Source organism: Tiliqua scincoides, chromosome 2 (assembly GCF_035046505.1).
Source record: "Tiliqua scincoides isolate rTilSci1 chromosome 2, rTilSci1.hap2, whole genome shotgun sequence".
Lineage (NCBI taxonomy): Eukaryota > Metazoa > Chordata > Lepidosauria > Squamata > Scincidae > Tiliqua > Tiliqua scincoides.
In genome coordinates this window covers 22,613,401-22,631,138 of record NC_089822.1, presented here as the reverse complement: position 1 = coordinate 22,631,138, position 17,738 = coordinate 22,613,401, and the positions used below count along the sequence as shown (strand labels likewise).

At 44.4% G+C, this 17,738-nt stretch overlaps 1 protein-coding gene across 2 annotated transcripts in view; it reads left to right on the top strand.

Moving 5' to 3' along the window:
• Positions 1-4,067: 4,067 nt before the first annotated feature.
• The window catches only part of PLPP1 (phospholipid phosphatase 1), a 100,593-nt gene continuing 86,922 nt past the window's right edge, over positions 4,068-17,738 (top strand). For both annotated transcript variants that reach the window (XM_066614564.1, XM_066614563.1), the window contains exon 1: positions 4,068-4,303. In XM_066614564.1, the coding sequence (XP_066470661.1) occupies positions 4,246-4,303 (58 nt within the window). In that variant the 5' untranslated portion in view covers positions 4,068-4,245. The remainder of the gene's footprint in view (positions 4,304-17,738) is intronic.

Genomic DNA, 17,738 nt, shown 5'->3' with positions numbered 1-17,738 from the left:
TATTAGAAGTCTAATTTGATACAGTGAAACCAAATGTACTGAATATTTTTGGATTTGGGTTCCCATGAGGTGTTCAAGTATACCCACATTCTTTTTAGTTTTAAAAATATTGATATTATGACAACTGTTTTTATTTACTACTGTTTCAGGAAAAAAAATCTTTTTACTCTCCCCCCCCCCCCAGTTTTAACATTGGAGGAGTATATTTCCCAGTTCCAGACTTGAGCTATATGTCATAGAAAGGATATTTCCTGTCATTACGTAGGGATAGAAAAGTCCCTGGAAATGATTTACATGATTGTGTAACCATGGAGCAATTTAAAGGGGTTGTCTTATGGAAAAAATGACCTTGACCCTAAACCACAGTTCTAATTACAAGCAATAATTACTGGATGGAGATGAGTAACCCTATCAGCATCGAAGCATTTCAACAGGTTCAAAATAAACTTCGAATGCACATCTATATCCATACTGACTGTGTACAGAAGTGAGCTTCTGTATATTGCCTGGAAAGCCAGTTGCTTAGAAAGACCCTTAGTCTTTTGGGTTGGCTTTGTTTGCCTCTCTTTGTGTTATCTGTCCTGTTATTGTTGACAGATGAAAGGAAAAAATAGTGCCTTTAAAAAGAAATACTAACTTTTTCACAAAGAAACTTTGTAGTCATCAGGACTACCAGTGAAAGAACCCTGTTAGAATCAGCAGTCAGTTTCACCTTCACAAACTGCATTTGGATTGCTGAACTTATATTTTGAACTCAGTGCTTGGATTTGGATCCAGAACTATATTTGGATTCAGTGCTTATATTTTCAATTTGATTTTCTTGGTCACATTTCCAGGTTGATTTATAAGACAAGACACTAGGGTTCTAGTGCTAATGTACTGATGTACTGATGTAATGTAATGTAATGTTGCTTTGGCACTGATTGCCTACTGATAGGGGTAGCCTATGGCAACCCAAGGGTCTATGTAGAATTAAGAGCCTCCGTGTCAGGCTGGTGGTCCAACACGGAGGCTCAGAATCTGGTGAAGCGAAGCTCCATTGGTCCCACCTCCCTCCCGCCCAACTCCCTCCCCTGGCATGCCTCCTCCCTGCCTTCTCCCTGCCCTCCCTCTGCCTCCCTCCACCCCGGAATGCCTCCTTCTCACCTTCCCCCACACCCCCACCTACCTCTCTGCTGCCTGGCTGTCTGTGCGACTACTGAACAGTAGAGCACCAGTGCTCCACCAGCACTAGCTCAGTGCTGGTCAGCACTGAGTTAGCACTGGTGCTCCACCAGTGCTGAGGGCCGCAAATGTGCCTTACAGCACATTTGTGACAGTGCGCGCCAGCGGTCAGCCGGCATGGACTGCATAGGATTGGGCCCTGAAACCCTAAAGAGCTACTACTAGAAAATGCTGTTTGAAGGACCAATAGCCCAATTCTGTGTGAAGCTATTCCTGGATTTTTTTTTCCAACATGATGTAATGTTTGGAATTCCTGAAGTCCCCATTTAAAATATCCAAGATTGCTTGGTAGTCATGTAGGGATTGATACAGAATCCTGGAGACTCCAGGCAATCCTGGTTGGTTGGTAATCCTAGATCTGACTCACTAGGGCAGTTTCTTATATAACCTATGTAAAGCTAGATTAACTTTACATACTGAGTGATGGCCCCTCCCTTATAGATATACATCTCAATTATAGACAATTATCATAAATATATGTGTATATTTTTAAATATGGGGCTTCAGGTTTGCATGCAAAGCTCATCTAATTTTACGAAGGTGATGGAATCAGATCAGACCTGGGGATGCCAATCTGCCAGGATTGGCCTGGAGTCTCAAGGATTCAGCATTTCCAGGGGAATAATGAGTAATCCCGGAGTTCTTTGATCATATGATATGTTTATAATAGAGGTGTCTGTCTTACAGGGAGGGACTGTAGTTCACTCGTAGGGCACACTGCATGCACAAAGTCCCAAGTCCAGTCTTTGGTATGCTTGTGCCAGATAGGGTGGAGAAAGGTCGGTTTCTTGTATAAAACCCACCCAGGTGAATGCCAGCCAGTAAACGAATTGCATTCTCCAATATATTCTATCAATGATTTGCTAAATAAGTCTAATTTTAGTCTGATTTGCTAAATAAGTCTGCTAAAAAAACTGGCTGCATATTGCCTGCAACTCTTGTTGGTGTGGTTGCACTTCTGTGACCTCCTACAAAATTCCCTGCTTCTCTCCCTGAAGGGAACAGACAGGGGTCAAGCCATCTTCTCAACCAGTTAGGCCCTAACTGCACTAAGGCCCAAATCCTAACCAACTTTCCAGCACTGTCATAGTGGTGCCAATGGGATGTTTGCTGCATTCTGCAGTTGGGTGGCACTCACGGAGGCCTCCTCAAAGTAAGGGAATGTTTGTTCCCTTACCTCGGAGCTGTGTTGCCCTTATGTTGGTGCTGGAATGAGGTTTAGGACTGCACACTAAGTCTTAGAATGTATGACAGGTTTCTGTGTGATCTAGATTAGGACCGTGGTCTCCCATATGAGAATAAACACTGCTCTGTGATTGCTCAGGATGTTAATTGCTCAGGATATTAATTGCTCAGGGGTATTTTAAAGGGTATATATAGATAGACATGTTCTTCTGATCCCTTCAACACTTTTTAAATTTTTTTTAATCAGTTTGGTATTTTTAACAATACAGGAAACAATATTATTTTCTGTGAAGTCTTTGGTATAATGCCTTATAGCCCAATCCTAAACTCAGGCGCTGCTGCGAGGTACAGTAACATCAAAATGGCTGCTGCTGTATCCTGTGGAGCCAGAGCAGCTGCCAGAGTCTCCCTAGGGTATGGGAACATTTGTTCTCTCACCCTGGGTAAAGCCTTGCTGGTGCCAATGGTGCTATTTAGTGGGTACAGAACCGAGGAGGCTCATGTCAGGTGGCTTGGCTTGGGAGGGGGCTTGGCAGGAAAGTGACTTACGGCATTTTTATGATACCCAGTGCCAGTGCTAGGGAGGGCAGGATTGGGCCCTTAGGCTGCAATCCTAGAACACTTTCCTGGGAGTAAGACCTATTGAACACAATGGAACTTACTTCAGAGTACACATGCAAAGGATTGTTCTTGTTTCCTTTCCCTGGCATAACTAACAGTTCAGGTCTATGTACATCTGCTCATTAATGAATTCATTAACAGTAAATTAAATTCAGTAGTACTTACAGAAAGTACTCCTGTACAGAAAGTACTTACTTACTTTCAGAAAGTACAGGAGTACTTACTCCTATACTTTCTGTACTTTCTTTCTGTACAGAAAGTGTGCACAGGATTGCAGCTGAGGCTTAAGTACAATATGCCTAACTGAAACAACTGCATGTTCTTCTCTGCCTGCCCCATCCATGCCCCCTCCCCTCCCACCCCCGTATCTACAGTGTAAACCTTTGAGAACAGCATTGCTTATATTACGCCATGTACACGGATGGCGTTGTGTGAGAGGGGAAAGAGCATCCCTCTATCCACTGTATCCGGCACCACGTCCTGTGGCAAGGAGTTCTGCAGACTAATCACATGTCTGTTCTAACTCTGCTAACACTCAGTTTCAGTGGCTGTCCCTGATTCTGGTGTTGCGTGAGAGGGAAAAGGAACATCTGTTTATCCATTCTGTCCAACCCATGGCACATCCTGTGGCAAGGAGTTCCACAGACACGCGAGGGGAGGGGACAGAGTGCGCGCGTACCTGCCTACCTGTACCTGCCTGTGGAGATGCGTGGCAGCTGATTGGTTGGTTTCTCGAGGAGGCGGGGCCAAGCGCGAGTGGAGGCGGAGTGGAGCGCGAGGCGGGCCGTCGATGTCAACTGAAAAGGAAAGAGACATGTAGAGCGATGGGGCGGAGCTTGAGGAGCGAGGGGGAGGAGCCTGAGGATGAGGGGTGGAGCGTGAAGAGCTAGGGGAGGGGCCTGATGCGCGAGGCGGCCTGAAGGGAAATCATTCGACGGCGCCTCAGCTCTGCGCGGGGGCACGTGACTCTGAGTGGGCGTGGCCTGGGGAGCAGGTCCTCCTTCGCCCCGCCCCCCATTCAAGTACCAGCCCGGACGCCCGGCGAACCGCAGTAGTGGCGGCGCCGTTTTAGCTGTCGTTCTGCAGGGCTGCGCGCTCGTCTCTCCTGGACCGGCCCCCTCCCTCAGCTGCACCCCGTGACTGGATGCGGCTGAAGCCCTCTCGCTGACCTTCCCCGCGCGCGTGTTCCGGCCGGAGTCCGCGGGCGCCGCCGCGATGTTCGACAAGGCGCGGCTGCCTTATGTGGCGCTGGATGTGATCTGCGTGGTCCTGGGTACGTGGTCCTGAGGGGTTGCCTGGCCTCTGCCTGCCCCGGCCGCTCGTCCGCTGCGCGCTGCTCCCCGCCCCGCCCGGGGCTGCTGCTGCTGCTGCTTCTGCGGGCTGCTGAGGGCACTGCGGGGAGGCTGCGGGGGCGGTGGCGTAGCCGGAGGGGGACAAGGCGCTGAGTTTGGCGGGGAGCCTCACAGCTGATGCTGGTGGCGTAGCCAGAGGGGGCAAAGAGCTGGGTTTGGCGGGGAGCCTCCGGGCGGCGTGCAAGGGGCCCCTTCGGAGTCATTCCAGGCGGGTGGGGGCAAGGCGTACGCCTCCATTTTGCCCCCCACGCCTGGAAAGGCTCCGAAGAGGCCCCTTGCACGCCGCTCGGAGGCTCCTCGCCAAACCCAGCGCCTTGCCTCCCCTCTGGCAATGCCAACGGCCATACCTACTGCTGCTGCCACCTCCACAGGGAGGGCAGAGCGGGTGAGACGGCCCAGCCCTGTGCTTGCCTACTCAGAGGTAAACCCCATCCTAATCCATGGGGCTTCCTCCCAGCTCAGTGTGCAGCCTCTGTGTCTGTCTGTGGGGCAGCTTGGCTAACATCGCAGCCTCTGTCTGTGGGTCTGTAAGAGGGCAGCTTGGCTTCTTCCATCGCATGTTGGGCAGGTTCTGTGGCTTCCTTTGCCCCCTTCCATCTCCCCCTCCAGTCTCCCATTGGCGAGAGAGGGATTTCAGAATTTGTAAGCTCCTCATCCCAGTTTTCCTGGTCCTTCCCACTTATGCAGGTTTACTCAGAAGGAAGTCCCATTAGAGTCAGTGGGGCTTACTCTTGGGTAAGGTGGATAGGATGGCAGCCTTAGAGCCCAATCTTATGTATGTCGGCTCAGAAGGAAGTCCTGTTAGAGTCAGTGGGGCTTTCTCTCAGGTAAGGGTAGAAATGATTGCAGCCTGAAATGCAACAGGGAACAAATGTGTACACCTGTGGGCCAGGCAGAAAATAGGTTAAAACTCAATTCTGCCCAACCCACAGATGTACACATTTGGTCCCTGTTGCATATATGCAAAGTAGGGCAGAAATGGCGTATCTCGTTTCGATCTGCTTGTCACAGCTTTGTCCATCCTTTTTTTTTTTTTTTTTTTTGCTGTGGTTATTTTATTTCTTGTCTTTTTGTCTGTCTGTTCATCCATCCACCCATCCATAAACAAGTTTAGTGGTAAAGACTTGAGGACTGTCTTACCTGGAGGCACTTGGTTGCTGTGATTCTTCTGGCTCAAGAGAACCTGATGTAGTAGTTGGCTTCAGTGATGGGCACACCTTGAGTGACCCACTGCGGAAAGCTGGTAGCGAATGGGCAAGCATTTATTGTCTGGAAGCATTTATTGTCAAGGAGCTGAGAGCAAATGGAAAGCTGGTGATCTCCTGTTTCCCTCAATCTGGACAGGCTCATGCTTCAAGAATAGGAGTGAACAAGTTGACTAGGTTGGATAGTGATGTTCAAGAATGTGGTCATGCGTCGCCCTAACAATGGCCCCCAACTTGCTTGTTGGTATATTACGTTTATTGTCTGTTCAGGCAGTCAAGAAGCAATTTTTTCATATTGGCTACATGAAATTGGTTACATAGAAATCCTTCTATAATCTTTCTCTGAACATTATTTTTCCATTCTGATCTTTTGGAGAAATATCTCATATTGAATGTCTGTGTGATCTGTATGAAAGCAAGCTTGGAAAAAAATGTATGCATGTGGTATTTGGACATGGCATACAGGTTTTCAAAGGGGATCTGATTTTTCAACAGTTTTTGGGTAGGAGATGTGTGTTAAATATGGCATTAGAGAGTTGTGCTGTGAAAAAGTATCTGGATTTGGGATGTCCTCTCAAAATCATATGTACTCCCAAAAGTACATATTACTGATGTAATATTGGACTAAGGGGCTCACTTCCTTGTAACTAAATGTTTCCAAGTGTTACCTGTGATGATGACAGCCTGTTGATGGTGATTCAGCATCCTTTGTTATAAATCTGTTACCTCTAGGACTTGATAGAGGTTTACATTTTTTAACTTTGCTATAAGGAAGGATGGGGCTGTGAGTCAGTGATAGTGCACATGCTTGCATGCAACTTCTCCCAGGTTCAGTCTTTGACATCTCCAGGTGAAGCTGGGAAAAGACCCCATCTGAAACTCTGGAGAGCTGCTTCCAATCAGTACTGAGTTAGCTGGACCACTGGATAAGGTGACTTAATGTTTTAGTCTGCTGCAGAGTGAGCTGCTGTGGCATACTGGCTGAAAGCCTAAAGCTGCAATCCTATACACACAACTGTCCTTTTGAAGCATCATTCCTACAAAATTATTTTTGTACCATGCAAAGATTTTTTATTTTCCCAGGCCACTCAACTAAGTTTTATATACTGTTATATCTGCAGCTTTGGGTTGGTGCTTATATTGTTGTTTTTTGTCATTCTCTTTACTGATGGTTGTTTTGGGGGTCTAAAAACAGGATGTGAAGAAAACAAATTCTCTTGTACCATCTACGTACCTGGGCCTTTGCAAGAAATCCCTGAGTCCCTGTCCCAAGGAACTTACTATCTAAAAAACATATAAGGGAGTCAACAAAGGAAGGGGAGAATATATAGGTAGGATAAACAAGGAAAGTAGGTATGGTTATTGCAGTTGCATGCAGATTTTTTAATTCTGACAGGGAGGACTCAACTGCAACGGTGACATTTGAACAAGGTGGCCCGATTAGGCCAATCATTCTCTCAAGTCTTGGGCCTCCATTTCTAGTGGAAGTATAATATGGACCTTAGAAGTAGAGGGAAACATTAAATGGAAATGACTTACCAACTTGCAGCTGTTATGCCTTTCATAGCTATCCAAACCCCATGCATATGTAGTGGGGTTGGCTGTTTTAATAAAAATGCAATGCAAATCATACTTTTATTTAATTATACCATTAATTGAAGAGGGTCTTGGTATAGTTTAATTCAACATCTTGGTTCAGGATGTTGTTGAAGTAGATGGTAGTAGATTTCAACTGGCTCATTTTGCATACATCATACCACACTATTGGTGTGTTGTGGTTTGGTACATGGTCTGAATTGACAAAGCTTGGTTTGCAGTCAGCTAACAGACCAGAGCAGAAATCCATAGTTTGGGTTTTGAGTTATTCCACCTGCTCTTTGGTGTGAGCGAAGAAGCGTCTTGGCTGCCCTTAAAGTGAGAGATGAAGGAGCTGCTTGTCAGCCAGCGTGGGAGGCAACTGGGGGCCAGAAGTGATAGCAGACCATGAAAGATCCATCTGAAATGTTGCACGGTTCTTGAAAGATAGAACCTTTCTGTTGTTGTAAAAATCCCCTCGGGGGTTTGGAGGTAGCCTGCCTATGTGAACTGACTTGAATAAAGTCAGAGGAGTAATCTGATGACCAGAAAGGTGGTATATAAATGCCAGTATTATTATTTATGAACCATAGTTAGTGCTAACTATAATGTGGCATGTGTATGAACTTATTGTCTTGGTGTCCATTCATTGTTAAGAACATAAGAATAGCCCTGCTGGATCAGGCCATGGGCCTATCTAGTCCACCTTCCTGTATCTCACAGTGGCTCACCAAATGCCCCAGGGAGCACACAAAACAACAAGAGACTTGCATCCTGGTGCCCTCCCTTGCATCTTGCATTCTGAGATAGCCCATTTTTAAAATCAGGAGGTTGCACATATGCACCATGGCTTGTAACCTGTGATGGATTTTTTCTCCAGAAATTTGTCCAAACCCCTTTTAAAGGCATCTAGGCCAGATGCCATCACCACATCCTGTGGCAGGGAGTTCCACAGACTTAACTACACACTGAATAAAGCAACGTTTTCTTTTGTATGTCCTAACTCTCCCAACACTCAATTTTAGTAGATGTCCCCTGGTTCTGGTGTTGTTTGAGAGGGAAGAGAGCATCTCTTTTTCCACTCTTATCCTTCCTGTGCATAATTTTGTATGTCTCAATCATGTCCCCCCTCAGGCGGGCATGTTCAGAATGAGCATGTGGACATGTATATGTCTTAAACGTTTCTAAAAGAGGCATTATGAATTAGCATTTCCATCTGAGGCTAGAGAAAATGGAATCTTTGGAGAGTTAACTTTGAATGGGCACACTAGTCAAATGGCATTATCCAAGCAATATAGATTCTCTCTCAAATGAAATTTTAGACTGGTAAGCACAGTTAAAATAGTCAGTACTTATACCCTCTCCATAACCTCTGAGGCCATTTGAGAGAGGGGAGGAAGTAGCCAGACATCTTTCCTTCATACCTGAATGCAGGCCTGCTGCGAACCCCTTCTTGCCTGAGCAACATTTTGTATTGCATTTTAATTAGTATTTGCATTGGATTTTAACTGCTGTTAACTTCTTTAGGAGCCAGTTTTGGCTGCAAAGCAGGAAAACAATACAATAAGTGCTGTAGCAGCATATAAATGGATTTTGAGGTATGGCTCTAGTGCAGCTATTTTCAAGCACTGTGCCATGGCACACTGGTGTGCCACGAATGGTCCACAGGTGTGCTGTGGGTCTTTGGGGAGAGTCATTTATTAGTAGGGCAAATGGGGGATTTGAGCTCGCTACCAGCAACATGGTATGTGTTGTCAGTGGTCAAAAAACTGATGGTGTGCGTTGACAATTGCCTTGTCAGTGTACTGTGAGATGAAAAACCTGCTCTAGTGTCTGACCTGCTTCTCACAGTATCTACTTTTGGAGTAAGGAAATTACAGGATGTCTGTTTCTGTGTCACTAATAAGATTATAGGATTGATTTGATACAACCATGGTTCTCGTGTTTATCCCAGAGAGAAACATGAGAAGGAAACTATTCAGATGGTATGTTTTGAGTGGCCAACTGCAGTGCTAGAGCAGAAGCAGAGAACTTTTCTTTGGAAAGGGGAAAATAATGCATTCTTATTTGGTATGCATTTTCTCTGAGCTGTATTGTCATGTCCAGAGTTCATGGAAAAGATACGAATCAAAGATTTTACAGGAAGTGCAGAATGACACTCTGTTGTTGTTTGCATCCTTCAGTCTTGGAAGACTATGGTATCGCGCTCTGAATGGTGGTTCTGGAACAGAGTGTCCTCTCCAGTGCGCGAAACCTGGGTAAAGTAGATATGGAGGATAGACTGTTTCCCATGCAGCAAATCCCCCCTCTCCACGTCGCTGAAATGGTCCAATGGAAAGGCAGAAGCCAATATGGTTGGTTTCAGTGGCATCGCAGGAGTTGCCAGAACGCGACTGTGTTCAGCCATGAACTGCCTCAGGGACTCTGGCTCTGAATTTTGCCTCGAGGTTGACTCCTGAAGCCTTTTCCATAACTGGATGTAGCCACAAGGCAGTGGAGGTTTGGGATCAGAGTTTTCCTTCTCTCAGATGAGCTGCCTTCCCAGGCTATCAAGTCCCATCTACCCGGTGGCTGTTTAGTTGAAAGAGTGGAGCGTGCATTGAATAAATGACTTCTGGGTATAATTGAAATGTGTTGAAAGAGTGGATTGTTGAAATGTGAACTGTCGGAAAGTGGTTTCATTAGCTACATGATCTGTTAGAAGGGACCCATTCCTCTTCCTCGGAATGATGTCCTCTTTCTTGATACTCTCATTTTCTCTTACTCACGGTGGAACTGTCAGCTCAAAAAGAGATACCTCTATCTCAGAGGTGTCCAAAGTTTTTGGCAGGAGGGCCGGGGGAAAAAAGAACTAATTTACATTTAAAATTTGAATAAATTTGCATAAGTTTACATAAATGAATATATTAAAGATGGAACTTGTATGAATGAATGAAGATCTTGCAATAGCTCAAGACCTATAAAAGGCCTTGCACAAAGCCAGACTGGCCTTTCCTTTGCTGCTGCTACTGCATCACAGATGTGAAACAACAAGCAGTGGAGGGAACCCTCATCCACAGCTCACGTGAGATGTCGAACAGTTGCCCTCAGGTTGAGAGCAGTTGTGTCGGGCCAGTGTGGGCTCCAACAAAACTACAGAGGGTCAGAGGCTCATTGGAGACTGGGGGCTCCCTGAGGGCCACATTGAGAGGCCTCGAGGGCCGCAAGTGGCCCCAGGGCCGGGGTTTGGGCACCCCTGCTCTATCATATCATCCACATACTTGTTTCAGTTTCTCTAGGTCAGCTACCCGGGCTTCAAGGGAACAAATTTGTTAACTGAGAGCCAGTTGCTCATTGCATTGAGAACATTCCCACAACATATGCCCAACAGGCAGACAGTCATAGTTAACGGCACTCTGTTCAACACATTGGAAAGCACCCACCTCCCTGCTGGCTTTACTTTCATATCTAGATGTTGGTTCATTTTGTTTTAGTCTTCTCTGGTTTCTTTTTTTTTAAAGCTTGTGGACCTGAAAATCTAAGTCTGCAATCCTATACACACATTCCTGGGAGAAAGCCCTGTTAAATACAGTGAGATGTACGTCTGAGTAGACATACATAGGGTTAAGCTGTAGGTCTTGCATTGCTTCATTGCACCTAAAATACAATGTAATGAGGACGTGCAGTATACTTTTTCCAATTTCCTGTCAATGATTCTAAAATTACTAGCTTCCTAATGCAGCCAATGAAGCCATTCTGAAGAACAATTTTCAGTTGGCCTTAATTAGCTTTCAAAGCTGTGAATAATTTTAAGTTCCACTGAATTTCAGGTTTGTTTGCCTGCTTCATGTAATGCTGCTATAGTGACTAAAACAGTGCTTGGGGCCCAAAGTACTTATTGTGCTTCAATGTGTATAATAGTAGCCTTATGGCCTGTTTCAATGAAGGAAAAACTGCTTTTGTCTGTGGCAATGAGGAACAGAAAATCTGTGGGAGGAAAAGCACTTAACCCATTTCTGCCCAACCCACAAATGTAAACATTTGATCCCTGTTGTGTGTATACAGTGTTGGGCAGAAATGGCTTGACTTGTTGGTTGTTCCTGTCTCAAATGCCACATTTGCAAGTTCCTTTATTTAAAACTGAGGCATGGGAGACCACTGGGAGGTGACTTTGAATGAAGAAGTGTAAGAATTGAATGCACTTCCATTACCTTTTCTGGAAGCAGCTTATCTGATTGGGCAAGCTGAAAATCTAGCTTGAAAATCTTGCTTTTTTTCTCTTGAATCATGGGAGGTCATATTAAGAATGTCCTCAAGGGAGGACATTATCAAGGAGGACATTGAGGGCACCAGGATGTAAAGGGAGGGCACCAGGATGCAGGTCTCTTGTGCTCCCTGGGGCATTTGGTGGGCCACTGTGAGATACAGGAAACTGAACTAGATGGGCCTATGGTCTGATCCAGTGGGGCTGTTCTTATGTTCTTATGACGTCTGAGTGGTATCAATGATTCTATCATTAAAATATTTTCAGGTTTTAGTTGCAAGATTAAATTAAAATGCCTTTAAACAGCTCTGTGAAAAGCACCAAGTACTGGGATTGTGAGACTTGCAAATATGTGAAAAAGTTAGATCAAATGAAGAGCGTGTATGTGGTTTCCCTAAAGATGTAGCCATAGTGTGATCCAGTCATTTGACTTCTGTGAATCTCTTCTCAGTAGTTCATAGGCTTCCGCCTGAAACTCTTTGTTGTAATGTAGAGCTGAACTTGGTTCATGTCACTGTGGCCTTGCAATCCTACATCCTTGTAAAATTCATCCTTGTAAAATTGTGGATCACAATGTTTTGTGCGACCCTCAGTCACAGGGCTGATACATTCACAGGGCTGATAAACTTTTATGATTCTTAGGTATTCCAAATGACAGTCTGAGAAGTCTAGATTACAAGCTGAGATTTTTTGACTATTATGTAGGATTATGTAGGATTCTGACTGTTTGCCTGAGGAATTGGAGCATGCTATGTATCTTTCTTCTAGAAAGGGCTCACCTGATTAGAACATAAGAACAGCCCCACTAGATCAGGCCATAGGCCCATCTAGTCCAGCTTCCTGTATCTCACAGCGGCCCACCAAATGCCCCAGGGAGCATACCAGATAACAAAAGACCTCATCCTAGTGCCCTCCCTTTGCATCTGGCATTCTGACATAACCCATTTCTAAAATCAGGAGGTTGCGCATACACATCATGGCTTGTACCCCGTAATGGATTTTTCCTCCAGAAACTTGTCCAATCCCCTTTTAAAGGCATCCAGGCTAGACGCCATCACCACATCCTGTGGCAAGGAGTTCCACAGACCAACCACACGCTGAGTAAAGAAATATTTCCTTTTGTCTGTTCTAACTCTCCCAACACTCAATTTTAGTGGATGTCCCCTGGTTCTGGTGTTATGTGAGAGTGTAAAGAGTATCTCCCTATCCACTCTGTCCATCCCCTGCATAATTTTGTATGTCTCAATCATGTCCCCCTTCAGGCGTCTCTTTTCTAGGCTGAAGAGGCCCAAACGCCGTAGCCTTTCCTCGTAAGGAAGGTGCCCCAGCCCCATAATAATCTTAGTCGCTCTCTTTTGCACCTTTCCATTTCGTCTTTTTTGAGATGCGGCAACCAGAACTGAACACAATACTCCAGGTGTGGCCTTACCATCGATTTGTACAACGGCATTATAATATTAGCCGTTTTGTTCTCAATACCCTTCCTAATGATCCCAAGCATAGAATTGGCCTTCTTTACTGCCGCAGCACATTGAGTTGACACTTTCATCGACCTGTCCACCACCATCCCAAGATCTCTCTCCTGATCTGTCACAGACAGCTCAGAACCCATCAGCCTATATGTGAAGTTTTGATTTTTTGCCCCAATGTGCATGACTTTACACTTACTGACATTGAAGCGCATCTGCCATTTTGTTGCCTATTCTGCCAGTCTGGAGCGATCCTTCTGGAGCTCCTTACAATCACTTCTGGTCTTCACCACTCGGAAAAGTTTGGTGTTGTCTGCAAACTTTGCAACCTCACTGCTCAACCCTGTCTCCAGGTCATTTATGAAGAGGTTGAAAAGCACCAGTCCCAGGACAGATCCTTGGGGCACCCCGATTTTCACTTCTCTCCATTGTGAAAATTGCCCATTGACACCCACTCTCTGTTTCCTGGCCTTCAACCAGTTCTCAATCCATGAGAGGACCTGTCCTCTAATTCCCTTACTGTGGAGTTTTTTCAGTAGCCTTTGGTGAGGGACCGTGTCAAACGCTTTCTGAAAGTCCAGATATATAATGTCCACCGGTTCTCCCACATCCACATGCCTTTGGTGCATAACTTCAAGATATCCAACAGATATTGCCTCTTCTATCACTGTACGTCAGTGCTGGGAAAAAACTGCTGCTGTTAAGGAACTGGAACCATGCTGGCTAAAGGTATCAACCTTGGGTGTATTGCCTTCCATCCCCCTATGCTTTTCCAGTATAATAAAGGTGACTGTGTGCCTCCACACCTGTGGTGTTGAATGGTGAAGGACTTCATTGTTCCTTGGATCTGTTCCCAACTGAATTGGGATGGAAGTGCAATGGAAGACAAAGACTATAAACAGCTTTCATGGAACAAAGTTTCCTTGAAATAAATGGGAGTCATTTCCTGGTAAATGTGTTGATGATTGGTGTATTATGTTTGGGAAAAGGGATGGTCTTAATTTGGAGTGACTCTGCTTTGCTTTGCATAGTATGAAAATCTGTGCTGAATACAAAACCTTAACAACATATCTATTACTGGAAAGCAATCTGAAGTGTCTACTTGCTAGCCCTTTTTTCTTTTTTTAATTTGGCATAGTTTCTCAGTCCTTGACCATGTCTTTGATGTAGTCTTGCTGTCAAGTACAGCACAAAGGAGCATTCCCTTTGTGGCATAATGGAGATAGTTGCACTTGTTCCATCATACTACTTCCTATGCAATACACAGAACAAATCTGTGCTTTTTCCTAGGCTGCAGGTTTGTTTGAAGCCTCTGTCTGTTTCTTACTTTTAAAAGGCAGAAGAACAAAACAGTTTAACTGTAAATTATCATCTTTTCATAATTTATTACATGAGTTGTAAAGGATCATCTTAGTTTTATTCCCAGCTGTTGATGGTGCATTAAATTTTAAGGACTTGTAACTGGGCTCTTATTTCTCTGACTTGGTGGGTAGAAAACTGTTAAGGTAGTCAGGTTGCTAGGTTATAAAAAAATATCTCATCAAAATGGTCTGGAAAAAAGGATGGGGATGGATGTAGCTGATAAGATAGTAGCTGAATAAGGGGCATTTTTCAGTTGGCTCAACTATATTAGAGGCTTTGCCTCTTAGGTAGTTATATGTACCTTAATCTGTTACCTACCTCAAAGTCTGTCATGTTTCCTTTGGCATAGTTCTTTTGATCTGTCATATGGAACTTTTTTTCTTATGATGTTTACCATTCTGCTTGCTTGCACCCACAGACATATAAATATCAACAAAAAGCTGATCTCCATCCCACCCTCTTAGCCCATATGGGCCAAATCTGGATGATACGTATGCAGAAGCATGTTGATGGAATTAGCACTGCATATGTTATGAAGAACTTCTGAAACCTAGTGACTCATTTTGTGGAGTTTTAAGTAAAAGCAAGTGAGATGGTTTGTTTTTTAGCCCTGCTAACTGGTTAAGAGGCACTTTTTCAAGTGGGTGCTCCTCTTTTATTTAGCAGGGGGAGAGTAACTGGCCCACCTCACCCCAGCAGTGTCTTTTCTAGTGGCTGTCTGCTGGTGTTCTTTTTGCATCTTTTTAGATTGTGAGCCCTTTTGGGACAGGGAGCCATTAGATATTTGACTTTTTCTGTAAACCGCTTTGTGAACTTTTTGTTGAAAAGCGGTATATAAATACTGTTGTTGTTGTTGTTTTTTACGTGACCAATTTATGTAATGACTATCAAGTCAAAAAAGTTTATCATATGATAAACTGATGCATTTGTTGGATGAGATAGCTCTGTGATGGCTGTTGTGGTGCTTGATAATTGTGTGAGTGTGGATATGGGAATTAGCTCTTAGAAGAGAATAAATAAAATTGTTCCATACAGGTGCCTTGTCTGCTTCTTGGTGTATGTTTGTAAAATACCCTTTAATCATGAATAATATGGGTCTTTTTCAAAACCAAGTTGTGTACAAATGACTTTGATTTAAATAGCCCACTAATCTAAGTGCCCAAAGCCCTAAACTTGAATATCTTTATAGCACAATCCTATGCAGTAAATTCAGCAGTAAATTTCATGATATTCAGTGGGGTTTACTGAAAGTGTGTATAGGATTGCAGCCTTAGTAAGGTCATTACATACATACATACATACTTACCACTCCTGTTACCAGTATTTGTCAGCTTATAATATTAATAGAATCCAACTAGTGCACATTTGAGAAACATCTGACTTTACCTTGAAGCAACATTCATAGTCCTAAGAACTAAAAACTTAAATTCTTTGTTTTTAATTACAGCTGATGTTATTGCAATGAAGTGTTCACCTTCAACCAAGCAACAGTTCCCAAACTAAGTACATTCCATGTTTACTTCTTGGGTACCTGTTGGCTGCCTTGGAAATAGGAGTATCTTGATTAATTCTATTAAAGCACTTTGCAGTGCTTTAAATGTGAATTGCAGTTTGGTTTATGTCCCGCAATGTAGTAATGACATGGTTTTAAAGATAGAGCTAGTACTGGAAATGCATCCCATCTTGCATACTGTGGAAACTTTCAGTGTGCCAAGGGAAGAGATGGTTCCCATTACACCCAGAAGGGTTTTCTGTTTTGCATTTTGTTGCATTGTATGTTTCACATACTATGGGGTAATACTGTACTTTTGGACGTACAGGGCTGGCTCAGGCTCAGTAAAGCTGTTATGAAACTGATAATAGTTGCTCCCATACTTTGTTCCTCAAGTCTTGCATGAAATGATAAAGAATTGCATCTTTTCCCCCAGTTAGAGTGTGCGGTTTACTCTTAACACATCTGCTCATCCAAAAGCAGTTATCTATTGCATTGTATTAGTGCCCATTAAAGTGTTGCACAAGAAAAGTGAGCAAACATTTGAATAGTTCACCACATTGTGAAGTTCTTGTTGGTCCTCATAACGTGTTGCTCTACTGTTTTGATTTTTTTCTAATGGAACAGCATGGCACCTGCATTTTTTTCCTGCTTGTGCAGCATGTGAGTACCAGTTTAGGATGGAGAAATGTTTTAAATAATTGGCTGAGTGCAGAGGCTTTGTGTGCAGTGGGAAACTACTAGACTGTTATAGAATGCCTTTCTTGTTGGAAAAGCATACCTAGCACTTCATGAACTTAGTAGTTTCTTAAGCAGCTGGTGGACCACTGTGGGAAACAGGATGCTGGACTGGATGGGCTTCTGGTCTGTTCCTGCAGGGTTTTTCTTCTGTTCTTAGGAAGTGGTATCAGTTAAATGCCCCAGTGTGGGAGGTGGATTGTCCAACATGAAAATGAATTGAATTATTTGTCGTAGACTGAGTTATAGATGCACGCGGATAATATCCTTGATGTGTGTCATGTTCTGGATTACCTATTAAGGGGCTTCTCTTCCCCAGTGTTTGAAGGAAATAATTCAAAACTGTAGTTGTAGCTTATTTTGGATTGTTTTGTCATGGATTCTACCGTAAATGCAAGAAAGATTGAGAGTGCAATCCAAAGCTGAATCTTTTCTGGTGCAGCAGAAGCTGTGCCAGTGGGGGGTGTCACGGACGTGCTATAAATCACATTCATGGCACCCAGAGAACAAGCGGTGCTGGTGGGGAAGCCTACACCACCCTGCTGACTCTGCGTCTTGAAGAATGGCTGCCAGTGGAGGTAACAAATGCACCATGTGGTAGGAGGGTGAAAATGAGGTGGGCAAGGGGTGTTTTGGGGTGAGGAGGGTGGAATGGGGGGTGAATCAGACCTGGAGCAGGTTTGGCAGAGCAGGTCTCTGCTGTATCCTAACCCCCCATCCCAGGCCTGCTAGCCTTACGTGGGGCTGCTCAGACTTGCACCTGTTATTTAGCAGGCACAGATTTGAATTGCTGCATTGGGCAGGCTGGGATGTTACTTGACATAAGAGGAGGGATATCTTCTTATCCTGAGGAGATCTCCAGCCTGCTCTAAAGCTGCACTGGATACAGCAGAGGCCATGTGCTGCCACTGCACCAGCATAGCTTTGAAATGGGCTGCCCTTTGCTTTCTCCGGACTTGGCATCTAGGTGCAGCCCTTTCCATTGCCTTCTGCAACTCCTCCTCTACTCATCATCCCTGTCCTTTTGTGGGTGTGACTGTCTTGCTGCACTGTCACATCTTTAAATAGAAGAGGTGAGACTAACATGAGTGGCCTTGGGGAGGCCTGGTTCTGTCAGTTGTAATTAGATTACAACTCATACAGTTGGGATGCAGTTTGGTAGGCTTGGGCTTGTGTAATGTCCCAGGTTCTCTTCATGGCAAATCAAGTGGCTGGGTTGGAAAAGACTTCTGCCTGTGACCTTCGGAAGTTGCTGCCAATCTGGAAATATAG